Raw genomic sequence first — 16,184 nt, 5'->3', positions numbered from 1 at the left:
AGACTGAATTATTACTTTTAGCCCAGAAAAAGACCCAGTGCGTCAAAACACGTGCAGGCTGGCCAATTTGGTTGACAACTGTAAAATACAGTACTAAACATGATATGTTCTACTTATGTATTGTCTTGAAGTACTTTATTAGGAATTGTTTCATAATAAGATTGGCATCCAGCACAGTGTGTCAGACAAATGTTCATTGGTTTGAAAACAGATTAAGTGTTAATGACCCAGGAAAGGGGGACAACATATGCTGACCAGGTTTAAGTAAACTGGTTGTGCAACTTCTTGACAAGAAAATGCACTGCTTCTGGGTGGCTGCTGTGATAATCGAATGGAATCATCACTGTTTTCCTGGCAGTGGCCTCCTCCCATGTGGCCAGGGGACAGCAGCCGCTACCTGATCCTGACCCTAGCGGCGGCTTTTGTGAGGGAGGATCACATGGGGGAACACAACCTGTGGGGAGATACCATGACTTCCTCAGATGAGACATGGTATTCCCTATGTACCCTCATGGCCTATTGTCATAGGTCTCCTCATCCTCCTATGAAGGGGAGTAAAAACCTTTTCCCAAGACCCATAGGCCAACCTTCCAACTTCTGAGAAGCTTACAAAAACTCCTTCTCCAGTTCCACCTATCAATCATCCAGGACTGACTTGCCCTTGAAAACCATTTACCAAGTTTATCGTGCAAATTGTCAAGAATGGACTTCCTTTCCCAGAATGACCAAAATACTGGGACGAGAAAATGGAACCGAGCAATGCAGAGCGAAGGATGCCACAAACCCAAGGAGCACTCTAGTTGTTGCACACACGTGTGACTGGGAAATCTAAAGACCAGAAGCAGAGAGTCCAGGTGCACTGCTAGCGGGAGAGGCTGAGACCCGTTTGGTGGAACCGTCCGGCTCGAGAGTCAAGGAGAAAGAAGCTGCCACGTGAAGAGGACACTTTGCGAGAACACCAGGAGCTGACGATACCCTACTGGGCTTTTGGAGGTGTTAGAAAGCAGCATTTAACTCACCGTAGCCCGGAACGAAGCAGACGAGCCCAGAGAAAGTCGCAAGATACATGATAGCCAAGTGGAAGCGGTCGTGAGAAGGAAAGAACTGAAAGACGATCACGGGCTGGCAGCGGGAGAAACCAGGAACGCCAACAAGAACCTGTTTCACCCAGAGACAGCAGGAACACCAGGAAATATCCGCAGCCACCTCGAATGCAAGCAATTGAAAAAGAGAAACTGAGAAAGGGCGAGAGAGCTTATGGTTAAAAGGGGAAATTAACTACGAGTGAAAACCTTACCAATATGTGAATTTATACATTGCAAATATATGGGAAACCTGGACAGGATAATATATCAAGCAGATACATTATCAAAGTAAATGTGCAAGTCTGGGAGAGGGCAGAGAGCCCATATGAACGTAAACTCTGGCAGGAGAGTATACCAAGCAATTACAAGTGTGTGATTACAAGACGCCCTGGTAGGAGAGTATACCAGGCAGTTACAAGAAATGTACAAAAGTTAAAGAGGTCCTCCGAAGAAATATCAGGACTAGAAAAGGGACTGTGTTAACCAGGAGAACAACAACTTACTTACCCCTGGTAACGCTCTTTCGACTGGATATTCCTCCAATGTATTCCTCATCTTTGACATGTAATGTCCAGCTTCAGCAAACTTTTTTTTCGGCAGAGGGCGCTGTGCGTCGAGTCGATGTCCTTTGAGGGCCTCCGTCGAGGGTGATGTCATCCGGAGGGCATATATAGCATGCGCAGAGTCCGTTTGCCTCAGTTCTGTTTTTCCCCCCTCTAGGAGCAGAGATGCCCATAAATATGGGCATGAGAGTACTCAGTGTTGGTGGAATGGAAGCTGTAATAGCATGGGAAATTCTACAGAGGGATAGGTTGGGAGGGCGATGAGGAATACGTTGGAGGAACATCCAGTCGAAAGAACGTTAACAGGAGTAACTTGTTGATAGAATGGATTGTGTCCTCCAACATGTTCCTCATCTTTGATAGACTCCCAAAGCAGTATTGTGTTGGGAGGAGGGTGTAGAATTATATTATATACATTTTCATAGGCAGAGCAGAGAACTGCCTTGCTAAATAAAAACATCCTGACCATAGGAAGCATCCAGGCAGTAATGGTTTGTAAACGTGTGGATGGAAGATGGAAGACCACGTTGCCACTTCACAGATGTTTGTAATAGGAACACCCCTATGAAGGGCTGTAGATGTAGCCATACACCTGGTTGAATGAGCTCGCAAACCTTCAGGAGGGTCTTTCCCTGCCAGCCTGTAGCACTCAGAAATTGCCAAAATGATCCACCTAGATAAGGTCTGTTTGGTAACAGCCTGACCTAGTTTGTGTCCTGTATACCCTATGAAAAGCTGATCATCAAAACGTATTTTGTATGTTCTTGAAATGTAAAAGCTTAGCGCACTTCTATGATCTAACCTAAGAAGTCTTTCCTCCTCTTTACCAGGATGAGGTGGAGGATAGAAGTAAGGCAGAAAAATGTTCTGGCTCAAATGAAAATCTGACATGATTTTGGGCAAAAACAAAGGTTTGACCTTCAAGACAACTTTGTCCTTGTCGAAGACTGTAAAGGGTGGCTTGACTGACAGTGACTGCAACTCGCTAACTCTGCAGGCTGATGTGAGAGCAATCAATAAAATGGTTTCAAAGGTTAATAACCTTAGAGGACATGTGTGCAGGGGTTCAAAGAGGGCACGCATTAGGAACTTTAAAACCAGATGTAGGTCCCAAACCGGAATCTGGAAAGGAGATGGAGGGTACACATTAGTGAGCCCTTTGAGGAATTGAGTCACCAGTGGTATTTTGAAATAGGAACATTCCTCTGACGAGCGCTTAAAAATAGACAGTGCCGCCAGATAGCCTTTAATGGTACCAATCTAGAGCCCCAGATTGGCTAAGGATAGAAGGAAAGATAAAACATCTGGTGTTTTACACAGAAAAGGATCTACATTCTTTTCCTTGCACCAGTTGCAGAACTTGTTCCTACGAGCAACGGTATAAAGATTTTTTTGCTGGTCTTCTAGCCGAAAGCAACACCTCCAATTCGTCATCCGGGAGGTCCCAATCCTTATATCTCAGCCTTTCAGAAACCAAGCATGAAGGTTGAGAGTGTTGACCTCTGGATGGAGAACCCGACCCTGCTCTCGCAAGAGAAGGTCCTCTCTTTGTGGAAGACGTATTGGAGGACAGATGTACATGTCCAGAAGGTCCGAATACCATGTTCTCCTGGCCCAATCCGGGCCAATTAGGACCATGTGTTTCCTGAACTTTCTCAACCTCCCGATTACATGAGGAATGATGGGGACTGGAGGAAACGCGTACAGGAGTGGCAACTCCTAGTCCGCCACAAACGCGTCTGCTAAACCTCCTCTTGGAGGAAATTTCTTGGAGCAGTACGTTTTGCACTTCTGGTTGAGCTCTGTCACAAACAGATTCACTTGAGGGGTACCACAAAAGGTGAAGATCTCTTGAAGGACTTCCTGAGCAAGTTCCCACTCGTGGGAGACTGCCCTGCCTGCCATCTAGCAGCAGTGGAATACAGAGGAACTTGAATCCCACACGGCGTGTCAATACACAAACAATTGTACGAGTGTTTGCAGACACTATGAGTGCGATACACTAACTACATCGGGTGTCCATTTGGTGGAGAATACAAGGATCACGCTTCGATGGCCCTAACCCCCTGAGCCAACTGGCCTGTAGTAAATCCGGCTGGGAGAAAATAATACTTTGGTGGAAAAAGGGAAACAACTGCACAAAGTGGCTTTCCGGGAAACACACTTGGTCTACAGAAATTTGACACCCTGTAAATCGAAAGAAATTACCCCTTGAACATTGGACAACAGTCAATTCACACCAACTTGAATTCTCTTTGTATTAAGAACTGTTTGTTGTTTGTAATATACATGTCCTGATGAGGAGCACCAGACGGAAACTGTACAGGCTGCTCTGGTTGCCCGAAACTCGACAACACCATAGAGCCCACTCCTCCCAGAGTTGGCTCTAACTTGGGTCACAGACAAAATGTGGTAATTGATACGTGTTCAAGAGCAACCACCTTGGAACATTTACCCTGTTTTTTATTCTTAAAATACTGTTAACTAGGCACTTTGAGCAATTAAGGTACTAACCCAAATAAATGGGATGTTCTGAGTTACAGAACAGAATTATCAGGATTGCGACTTTTGCACAAGTACGAGTGGTGTTCTGTATGTATGGGGTTGAAAGAGTATGTGAGGAATGATATGCGAGTTCTTTTGTTGGTGTGATAATTTGTGCTTTGACAATTGGTTTTTAATAGATGTGATATTAATTTATTCGATGTGGTTTTGTAAATGTTTTCTATAATCAAATGAACAAAATAAATGAATTCTGACATGCTTTGTCTAGAACATATACCTCTTAAATAGGGTTATTGCTTTGGAAGGTATTATGTGGTGTTTTTACGCATGAATTGCACAAATTAAAAATAGGAGGGTGTGTACTTATCTACGGATAATTGCAGTTTTGTATGCTGCCTGCTCAGAGCGTCCGCCGCCGTGTTCTCCTCTCCGGCTAGGTGAACTGCCGATAGGGAGATTCCTTCTTGAATTGCCCAGTATCAGAGCTGCATTGCTTCTTTGCACAGTGGTAGTGACCCTACACCACCTCTCTTGTTGAGGTAGTACATTGGCACTGTGTTGTCTGTAATTATCTGGACATTTTTTCCCTGGGCAGAAAGGCCTTCAGCGCTAGTCTGATTGCCTTCAGTTCCAAAAGGTTGATGTGTAGTTTGAACTCCGATGGAGACCAGCGACTGCGGACTGTCAGATCGCTGGCATGGGCTTCCCACCCCATGAGTGAGGCGTCCGTCACTACTGTAATCTCCGGCCATGGTTACCAAAAGGGTTCTCCCTTCAGAATATTTTCCTTGCAGACCCACCACAGAAGATCCTGTGAGACCCTGTTAGGAATCTCAAGCCGGTGTGACATCTTTCCTGAGAACTGGGACCATTGTGTTCTTAGAGCCCATTGAAGGGATCCCATTCTCAGGCAGGCCTCTGGCACCAGAAAAATGCAGGAGGCCCATGAGGCAGAGGAACCTAAAAAAAAAACAAAAAAAAAACAAAAAAAGGCCGGAACATTCTGGGCACTCTGAAATTTGGTATTTGGAATGTCTTGAGCCCTCACCTTAGGTGGCGAGCTCTTTCCCAAGGATGTGTCTAGCACAGTTCCGATGTACTGGAGCTGTTGAGAAGGTGTCATTTGGGACTTCTTGTAATTGAGGGAGAAGCCCAGTCTGTAAAGAAAGTGGCAGGTGACTAAGATGATCCAAGACTTGTTCTGGAGAATGCGCCCTGATCAGACAATTGCCCAGTTAGGGATGGACATGAATCCCCCCTCTCCTGAGATTCGCTGCCACTACTACCATCAGTTTGGTGAAAACCCTCAGGCAGAGGTCAACCCGAAAGGCAGAACTCGAAACGGATAGCGAGAACCGCCAAATGGGAACCTCGGGTATTTTCTGTGCCTGAGATGGATTGGCACATGAAAATAAGCATCCTGAAGGTCCAATTACACCAACCAATCCGCGAGTTGGAGGGCCTGAAGGATCTGAGAAGTTTTAACCATCTTGAACTTGTCCTTCCTGAGGAACTTGTTCAAGTATCTCAAGTCCAAGATGGGTCTCAGTCCTCTGTCCTTTTTGGGGGAGCATAAAATATGGGGGAGTACCATCCCTTCTTGCTCTCTGCTACAGGTACTGGTTCCATAGCACCTCTCTCTAGCAGGGTTAAAACTTCCTGCACAAGAAGAGGATCCGGAATCCTCAGAGCGGTTACCCGGTGGATTGTTCTGAGGTCTTATAAAAGGAAGGCAGTAACCGTGGGCTACAATTTCTAAAGCCCAAGAATCCAAATTAATGTCTTGGCATTCTTCTAGATGCAGAGACAGCCTGCCCCCCCACTGGTGAACTGTGACTCAAGACCTCAGAGTGGTTTTGTGGCGGCTGCTGCAGAGGCCGATGGTAAGGAGGTTGCTGCTTGAGCTGGCTGCACCTCTACCTCGTCCACCACGAGGAAATCCTCTCTGGCCTCTTTGACTGGCCATTCCTCTCGCCCTTCCAAATGTGGAGTAGTAGCGAAAATGTATACCTCTCCAAGGTTGTCCACTAGGACAAAAAGGCTGAGGTTGTCTAACAGCGGCGCCTAAAGATGAGGCTGTCGATCTTCGAGGTCTGCAACTTCTCAAGGCTCTCGTCAGCCTTGCTGCCAAAAAGATGAGACCCCATCAAAAGGAATGTTGAGAAGCCTAGACTACACATCCGGTGCAAAACCTGATTTCCTCAAACATGCAAATCTGCGCATAACAGTGCTGGTAGCCATGGATCTGATGATGCTATCCACAATGTCCAATCCTGATTGAAGGGATTCACAATTAGCCTCCTTGCCGTCCTTAACAATAGCTAAGAAGCTGCCACAGAAATGCAATCCCACAGTATACTAAAATGTTGCCAGGGCACAAGTGGAGTTGGCAGATTTCAGTGCCATGCTCCCTGCAGAAAATACCTTTCTCGCCCATCCATCTACACGCTTGTCGTCCCCATCAGGAGGGATGGTAGGGTATGCTGCTTGTTTTCAAGTAGCAGTAGCCGCATGCACCACCAGACTCTCCAGAGTGGGGTGTTTCAACAGGTAGTCGGCGTCACTACTGTAGGGGCAGTATTTTTTTTGTCAGATTCTTATTAACTGCCAGAATGGCCTCGGGAGGTTCGCGGGTTCTAGACACCCTTTTTTGTAATGCCATATGAAAGGGCAAAACAGGGTCAGTCTGAGGACCCTTATCCAAAATATCGGTGAGATCATCTTGTTCATAAGGGAGTGGTGGCCTACTCCACCCCATGTACTCTTCTACTTTCGACAATCAGTTGCCTGTATGAAGAGTCAGCATGTTCGCCAGGCTCAGGTCTTACAAACTCTAGTTCGGGTGCAGTATCTTCTCCACTTGCAGACTGTAAATTATTATACAAGTCCTTGATTCTGGACTCCTGATATAAAACACTCTAGAACATTGGGTGTACCATATTGTAACCCAAAAGGAGCATCTTCCTCATCAGAGCATTCCTCTTCTTTAAAAATAGAAGTGAGTGATTTGAAAAACTCCTTCTTGGGAAGAGGAGCATACACTTTGAGGTTTGGAAGTCATAGGCTTCAACGATGTTGAAGGTTTCTTTATTGGCACCTCACAGAGGAGGGGCTCTAGACTTTGATGCAATAGCTGGCGTATGTGGGGCAGCTGGCGTCGAATATTTCGGCATCGGCGGCGAGGGTCTGGCGGGTGCCAAAGGTCTCGATGGCGTCGAGGACCTCGTCCTCTACTTTTCTTTCTTGTGCTCATCATCGGATGAAGGCCTCGAGGGCTCCCGATGCTGGTTAGGCCGTTTTCCCGGGTTCGAGGGCACGCAGGATTTTGGGCGAGACCTATCCTTACCAGCTTCCTTCGAAGGCTCGGTAGGAGCATGACCTTGCTTTTCGAAAATGTTTAACATTTCCGACTGAAAAGCTTCCCATTCAGGTGGGGTGGATTCTTTTGTAGGACAAGCTACCCTTTCTGGGGAAATGTCGGACGAAGAAGTCGACGAAGGCAACCTCCAGTGCCTTCCCTTCGACTTCTTCAAAGACGAACAAGAGTGGTGGGAGCTACTCCTCGGCCTAGAACGCTTGGCCTTCTTCCTCCGAGGAGAGTCGCCCCTCGACTCGTCGGTCAAACACTTAGTGGGTCGGGGCTTAGGGGATTTGGGTACTTTTCATACCTTGAGTTTCCACTTCCATCCCTGAAGGCTTTTCCTGCCATGTACTGACACTTGGTACAACTGGACGTATTGTGGTCTTACCCGAGGCGGGTCAGTCAGAGACAACTTGGACCCGCAGTCCCGGCATTTTCTTGAAGCCGGGCTTCGGTGTCGACGGAGTCGATGATGAAGACATTATATTCGAAGATCTTGTAACAAACTGTCACAAAATGAGGTGTGCCGAATTTTGTATCGAAGCAAATGCTGTTGCGGAAAAATGGAACAGTGGCCAACGGGTTTTGCGTGTGCTATTTATGCCCTCCGATGACAACACTCTCGACGGAGGCCCTCGAGGAACATCGACTCGACACCATCGATGCACAGCGCCCTCTGCCGAAAAAAAAAATTCAGAAGCAGCCGAAGCTGGACATTACATATCAAAGATGAGGAATACGTTGGAGGGCACAATCCATTTGAAAAGAGGTCCTGAGAAGAAGTATCAGGACTAGGAAAATGATTGTGTTAACCAGGAGAGAAGGAACAAACCCCTGGCAGGAGAGTATGCCAGGTATCCCAAAAGAGACAAAAGTAGATAGACAATTCTGTGTGTCAAGGGTTGTTGTTCGGCAAGAAAGGCACAAGGAACTGTTACTCATGAAAATATCAATCCAGGGGAAGGGAGCCACCCTCTGGAGAAAGGACCTTTATCCTTGAAGAAATTTTGTGTTGGAGTTATGTATTCTTCCTTTTTGAACACTTTCCTAAACCACCCAAGGCTGAAGCCATTACCACATCTTCACCTCAGAATTTAGTTTATAATGTGACGGTCAGAATAGAGCATTGGACATGGGACAGTTTTGTTTTGGACAGTCTGACAGACAGATCCTTCCTTTTTTATTTAGGTGGGAACATTCCTCTTAGAGCAGGTTCAGAGAGGCATTTTGCCAACCTCATTTTCAATAAAAGTCTTCAACCAAAATCATGCTCACTTGTGTCATAGTTTAATTCCTGGCTCATCACACTGCCCTACACATTTCTGAGGGTGGGGCACTTGTGCTGTCTTTGCTCTGGTAGAATGGGATTCAAACCGCTCTTAAACACTGGAATTGCATGCAGTTCCCGAAGAAGATATTCAAGGAATAACTTCTATAGCATGGGTCACCTTAGTTGCTTTTAGAGTATCTGCCCACATGGCTGCAGTTGACTGACCACATTGGTCAAAGGGTCAACTTACCACTTTAGGTTTTGAAAGAGAAGTGGAGCAGTAAAACGACGCGGGGGAGCTAGAACTGGGGGGCATGCCAGGCTGGCCCCCATAGAAAACATATGTTAATGCAGCTGCATAATGCAGTAAGTTGGCCCATGCAGCCAGATGCCGCAGATATGTTTTTTTGGTCAGTAGTGAGACCACCATAAGTAACCAAAAGTTGATCTGAGGATCTAAATGCTTATGGTCTCTGAAACTAAAATATAAAAGCTCTGATGATATTGACATTATGCAAAGGTTCCAAGGAAGACTTAGCTGTAGGCCAATAACAATGTATAGAATCTGGTCAGAAAGGACCTTTGGAGGAAGGATAGTTTTGCATGAAATATCACCACCTCCTTGTGAAAGATATCATGAAGCCCTTTGGAAAAGGAGCATGGAGATCTAATTGTTCTTGTTGATGCTCTAGCCACCTGGCAAACAGTTCTCCTGGGTCAAGTATAGATCACACCAATCTTTCAGATCAAAGTATTTGTGAATTAGAGAACTAGCACCAAATTTAAATCCGATCGGCAAAGTCGACCTTTAACAGGAGGATACATTTAGTGAAAGCAGTCAAAATGCTACTTCATTACTTCACTTCAAAAAATCTTGCCATGTTTTGAGAGAGTTGCGAAATTGGAGTATTATGGAGGCATTCCAAGCTGACACCGGGACCGAGTTTCAGAGGGGGTTGCGTGACAAGAGGAGGATTGTTTGGGGGTCCACTCTTTGCAGACGAGTTGTGATTCAAGCCAGTTGGTCGATTTGCTCATCAGATATGTGGAGCTTAGCTGCCTGGTACACTGGCATGCTACTCGTGATTGCTTTGTAGATGATACATGCAGTCTTGAACAATTAACTGGCCAGGAGAGGAAGCCAATGTGGTTTGTGTAAGACAGGGTTGATTCGGTCAAATTTCTGTGCACCCATAACAAGACATGCTGCAGCTTGATGGACTCCTTTTAGGGGAGCCAAGCGAGCAGCTTGGAGCCCCCGTAATTTCCTCCATTGATGTGCGAGTCCACAAGGGCCTGTACTACTCTCCAGAGGTCCTGCAGTGGGATGAAGAGTTTGACTTTGCGAAGGGTGGAGATTTGGAGCCAGGCTGTTTGGGCCTTCTTGGCTATGTGTTTCTGGAAGACAGGCGGCTGTCACTGGTGAAGCCTAAAGATTTTGCTGAGTCTGAGTTACAGATCAAATCCTTCTAGATGCATATCATTGAGCCCTTGTTGGACAAGTTGTTTAGTGTGCGTACCGCTGAGGGCAAATTTAGTCTTGGATGGATTTAATTTGAGGTAGGCAGTTGAAATCCAGGATTGGATAATGGCTAGGTAATCTCGGAGATGAATAATGCCCTGCATGCTATTTCCTCCCATGTACAACCGAGTATTGTCTGCATATTGGTGTATGGCTATAGTGGGATCTTTGAGGAGAGTGCCCAAAGGTTTCATGTAAAGGCTAAAAAGAATTGGTGAGAGGATGGAGCCTTCTGGGACTCTGCAGAAGACCTTGAAACAGTTAGAACACAACAAGTTCATCTGGACGTCCCAGTATCTGCTCAGAAAGTAGCAGGTTAAACAATTAAGGACAATGCCAGAGAATCCCTTCCTGTGAGCAAAGAGGGAGAGGAGCATACAGTGTTCTGCGGTGTCGAATGCAACGAGAGGTCAAAGAGGATGGATAAAAGGGCACCAGTGATTCGTATGCATGATTTGGATGGCATCATCCACCACCTGGATGGTGGCTGTCTCAATGCCACTTTTTTCACAAAGACTTCTTTTTGAAAGGAGTTTAGTGGGCCAGATGCTACTCCGCTGCTGGGAAAGGCGCAAAGGAGCAGGCTGAACAAAGCATTTCCTGCCCGGACAGGATCTTTTCAATGTATCAATGAATTTCAATCAAGAGGAACATTGGCTCATAGGCAACAGCCCAAAGATAACTCCAGTAAACCAGGAGCCTCTTATGCAGTGTCCTTAGAGTCAACAACCTTGTAGGAGACTGACTCTGGGAGGGTAGCATGTGAAACCTACCACTCTGATAGGTCTGCAAGTGTGTTTCCACCAATCTTAGAAACATTTATCAGATTTTAACTTGATTTTTACTGCGGAATTCAATTGCTACAAGCATAGGACCATCAACAAGGGCTGAAATGTTTTCAATTTTGAGATTCATGGTGCTGCTTAGTGCCCTGTCTAAACAAAAGGGGGCATTCTTCTGAGTTATGCACATTCCTTCAAAAGAGACTAGTCCCCTTTCTACTGTGCTTTCATCTTGACTTTTTTGCTTTCTTATCCTTTTGAACACTAATATTTACTTTGTTAACAGCAACAGATTCTTAGTTTGATTTTGACCTTTACCATGTTGAGCTCTACTTTTTTATTCGATTCCCAAAGGGTTTACATTGTGTTAAACACATCTTTTGACCTTTCACACATCCATGGAAATCCTTTATCATTACCTTGATTCAAAGAAAAAAGGATTACTACTCGTGACTAGTAGAGTTGTTTTAACATCCAAGGCAAGTTAAACTCTTTCTGGGTTATGTATTCCTTCGTAGCAGACTTTCAGTAGCTAACAGAATCAGTGATTTTAAAGAGAGGAACGTTTGTGACATAGAATCTTCTACACAAGCTTGTTCCTATAATTTTCAAATCCACTCCAACCCCCTTACGCAGCTAGACCTACTCTCAAATCCCCTCTGCACAAAGCACCATGCCATACGCACACAGCACATCCTCTTTCGAGCAAAACATGACTACATACATGCAAAGCAGGATCCCATCTATAATGGCTTATCCCAATCTACATGTCAGGGTCACATCCATCTACAAAGCATGGGCTGCTTTACATCAGAACCATAGTCTTTAGAAACTTCTACTCTACTTTTGAGTCTTTGGAAAGCTTCTTAACAGAACCTAAAACACATGGTGAAGGAGGGCCTTTCTCGATACACATTACCCTCACAAGTAGACAAGTTCAGAGGTGAACCCACTAAATTGTGAACAATATACTTGGATTACACTGCACACTTAGAAAAGACTAAGCCATATAAACACATGCAACATGCCCCTTCCAAAAGCAGCACAGCCCTCTCCCCACACGACCATCCACCCCTCTCAACGCAGCTTGACCCACTCCCAAAAGCCACTGTCCCATCTTTACAGGGCATAATCGCTCCCCATATGACATCAACCAGTCACTACATTGTAAAGCCTCCATCTGCACATGGTGCTCTTATATTCTTTCCCAAACAAACTAGTTATCACCACACACAAAGCTTCCAGAAAGCTACACATGGTCCCAAGCAACACAGTGCAGTCTCAATAATGAACTGAAGCTGCTCTACCAATACTCGCTGTTGCAGATTAGTGAAACCAACATTTTTCTCAGTTTGCAAAGCCGTATTCAGTGGCTCAACCATAGCATTGGCTACCCAACCTAAACAGCAGTAATCTTGAAAATGGACTACTCACTCATAGCTGCACCGATATAAGTAGTGGCCTATAAGTCCCTTTGCCATCAGCACAATTAAGCTTTCTATTGATATTTTTTCTGAAAGGAGAGAACAGCATGGAATGCAGACGTATTACTGTGTTAAATGAAAGCTCATGCTGTCGGTTAGTTGGCATAAGAGCTCTGCTACAGCTAAATCATGCAAATGTCTTCTAGTAACTTCTGACACTGTGCCCTAAGCCCAGAGGGATGAACAAACTAGAGCATTAATAGTACTTTCAGGGTGCGACAAGTTGATGATATTGTCCCAGTGTGGATCCTGAGATAATAGAACGGTTGTGCATTTCTAGAGCCAGGCGCATTGTAGATATATTTATGGTTTCATATATAGATGTACAACAGGTGTAGACTTGCAACACACAAAATAAGAAGAAATAAAAGTATACTTCAAGTCTACCAATCTGATGCCAGAAACGCGGCTTTCGTTCTGAAAACAATGGATATCAAAAGAGGTTTCACCGGAATAAAAATGTCAACTTCTACCTGGTTGAGGTAATGGTACTCTTCAGGCTTCTTGAGATGAAACGCCAACCTTTCCTCGTCACTAGCACCTGCCAAGAGGTAATAGAATACATGGTAGTTCCTACAAAGAGAGGGGAAAGTGGGTTATGTTCGGGTTGGATGCAAAAGGATTTCATGAATCCACAATACAAACCCAAAATGTGCACAATTAAATCCTCAATCTCAGTGTTAGAGCGCATCAACAACAAACTCATAGTTACTTGGGTGTGATGATGTGCATAATACCAACATATTAAATGTTATTCCTTTTACAGTGCACACCAAGAAACTATGGAATTCACTACAATGACCTCAAAAAGGAAAATTGAGGCAGGTTGCAGGGATGGTCCTGGGACCTTAAGTATATTCCTAGATTTCTGCAGTAGATTCCCAATCCACTGAGCTATAGTAGCACATGAACACTGATAGAACAGCAGCTCTCCTATAATCTATCCACATGCACATTGTGATCACCTAGAGTCATGCAATGATGAGGGTTTGGCCCTTAACCATTCCAACATGCAAAGAATATCATTGCTCCGAAAGACCCAAACAATGACAGAGGAAAGCTACCTCTTATGATGTCCTTAGTATTTACCTTGAATGTCATAACGTGGGGTTTAGAAAAATTCACTTTATTTACAGATAGTGTGATGTGTTGCAAATTCCACAAAGAGCCATACTTTCCAGCGCTATCATAAACAGAGGGAATTGCCTGACCCTGGTAGGAATCGTCGCTTACATTTGATGAAAAGTATTAGGCATTATCTTGCGCTAGTTCGAGTTGCTGGCATGGGTTTTGGAAGTCTTAGTGCACAACCAAAATGAAAATGATTAGAGTCTATAGGATTAAGAGCAACGAGGGCTTGGCTAAGATAGTTTTCATGGATACAAATATTTTACCTAATGTAGAAGATGTGACCGAATCTATTTTACCGAAAATCGAAATTAACTTTTTATTATTAAAACATTTTGTTTTTCATGCAGGGGGAGACCCCCCCCCCCCGCATCCCGCCACCTTATCCCCTCCCTGCCCTAACTTTTACCCTTACCCCACACCACACCTATTATGTACTACACATATACCACATTACCTACCATTTTCGGTCAAATAAATTTGGTCACTTCTCCTTAGCTAAAATTGCATTTGTTTTCATCAATCCAAGAGAATGAGAAGATGGAGGCTTGTCTAGAACATTCAGAACAATAATTGTATGGCTATAATAGTTATGTTCATAGAAGGCCAGCTCTGACAATTCAAACATCCAAACTCCATATCTTGAATACACACGGTTTAGCTAATGCTAACCATCAGTAATCAACTATCCTATCTAGCAAGATGGAGTAAAGTCCAAAGGGGACTGCCTTAGCTCATCTGCATTTGGACAGTCCTGTAAAATCAACCATTTTACACATAAGATCCAACCCATACACATTACTGTAATCAGAAAGTCCCCGAAATAAGGGTTTAGTGGAACTCCAATAATGTAATTCAGCCGATAAGTTTAACCCAGTTGACCTTTACCTAGCACAGTATCATCTCACTGTATTCCTTTAGTTTGTGTGTATTGGGCCTGGTACACAGCTATCTTTTCCCATCAAAATTAAACCTCTGTTGAAATTAACTTCTAGACATTTCATGTTTGGGGCCACATTTTACAGATGGCCTTCAGAACACACCAACTCATGAAGAAAGCTCAAGGGTTTTTTATTGATTTTTGGAGAAGGGCTTTAGTAAGGGCCATCCCCTCTCCCGTCTCCAGTGGACTTTTCCCTCACTAGCCCAGGCATCCCATAATCCCAAATGGTCACTAGAGATAGTAACCCTTATCAAACAGTTTTGACTAGCTGTGATGGCTTAAAGGCAAACATATCTTGCTTTCTTTCTCTGGGATTTCCAAGGTGTATCATATATTCACAGGTTTCACAAGAATAGCAATGATCAATACAGTTGGAATAGGTGCCTTCCAATTACCCATGCTCAACTTGTCCTTCCCACTCATGAACTTGTATTCCTCGCCCTGATCTCTTCTCCATCACTTTTCCGTCTTTCAACTGTCCTCCTCCCTCTTCCTGCTCCCCTTTTCCACCTGTCCGATGTCCTCTCTCTCTCCTTTACTGCTCCCTTATACACTCCATTTTATATGCTACTTGCCCACTCGCTTCCCTACTACTCTCCCCTTCTACTACTCTCCACTACTCACCCCACCTAATATTTTTTCACTCCCACTACTGTCCTTTAGTACTTCTCCAGTCCATCTACTACACTCTCCTCCCCTACTTTACACTCCACCCACAGCTTCTCCCATAGTCGCTCTCCTTTCGCTCTCGCGGTCAGCTTTCCAATTCAGTATTACTCACACCTCTACCCTCTCCCTTAGTCTTACTCACATTGCACACACTCTCAGCCAAGCATCACTTTCTCTCACCTTGCACAAGCCCTCTGTAATCCCCCACCATGGTACTCTGTGCCGTCCTTCCAAAACCTGGTCTCTTGGTCCACCTTTGCCTCCCTTGATGTCACCTGAACAATCCACACCGCCTTCAATCTTCGGCCCCATTTTCCTTCCATTTCCTTCCATTGGTTCTCCATCCCAGCTGGTTCAGCGGGCCAACTAATGACTTCCTTTTCCTTAAGGGTCGGGCCACAGTCATGAGAAAGAATATAACAGGCTTTAAGCCCCACCCCCTTTTCGTATGTGGGTCTGTGTTTGGTAATGGAGGGCCAGTAAAGGTATAGTTGATTCCACAGTTCCTAACCGGATCGTGTAAAGCATCTGGATTGACAGTTAGATGAATGTCACATTCCACAGTTACCCTGCTAGTCGCTGCCTCCCTCTGTGGTGTGCCACAGCTCAGGTCTTTATTGCCATGACCCTGGTACTCACAGTGCTAGGTGAAAAGAAAAAGAACACTCGCCAGTGTTGCGCACAAACGGTATAAGGAAAGAAGAAGTGGTACTTTGAGCATTTAAAGAGGCACAGGTCTAAGGGACAGCAACTAGGGACATCCCAACTCCCACACCACACCACACCACTGAGGCAGGACTTGTTCCTGCAAGTTCTCTTGTAGGCCTCCTGCCCCAGGTTTAGAGGGGTGCTCAATCCCTTATTCACAGGGT

At 44.9% G+C, this 16,184-nt stretch overlaps 1 protein-coding gene across 7 annotated transcripts in view; it reads right to left on the bottom strand.

Annotated features, from left to right (window-relative positions):
• MYO9A (myosin IXA) overlaps positions 1–16,184 on the bottom strand; it is a 1,154,601-nt gene that overhangs the window by 721,962 nt on the left and 416,455 nt on the right. For all 7 annotated transcript variants that reach the window (XM_069624659.1, XM_069624658.1, XM_069624661.1 and 4 more), the window contains one exon: positions 13,046–13,145. In XM_069624659.1, coding sequence (XP_069480760.1) covers positions 13,046–13,145 — 100 coding nt within the window. The remainder of the gene's footprint in view (positions 1–13,045; positions 13,146–16,184) is intronic.

The sequence above is a fragment of the Ambystoma mexicanum genome, chromosome 11 (assembly GCF_040938575.1).
Source record: "Ambystoma mexicanum isolate Mex_15411 chromosome 11, UKY_AmexF1_1, whole genome shotgun sequence".
Taxonomy (NCBI): Eukaryota; Metazoa; Chordata; class Amphibia; order Caudata; family Ambystomatidae; genus Ambystoma; species Ambystoma mexicanum.
Note: the sequence above shows the minus strand (reverse complement) of the source record. Positions and strands in the feature narration are given on the sequence as shown.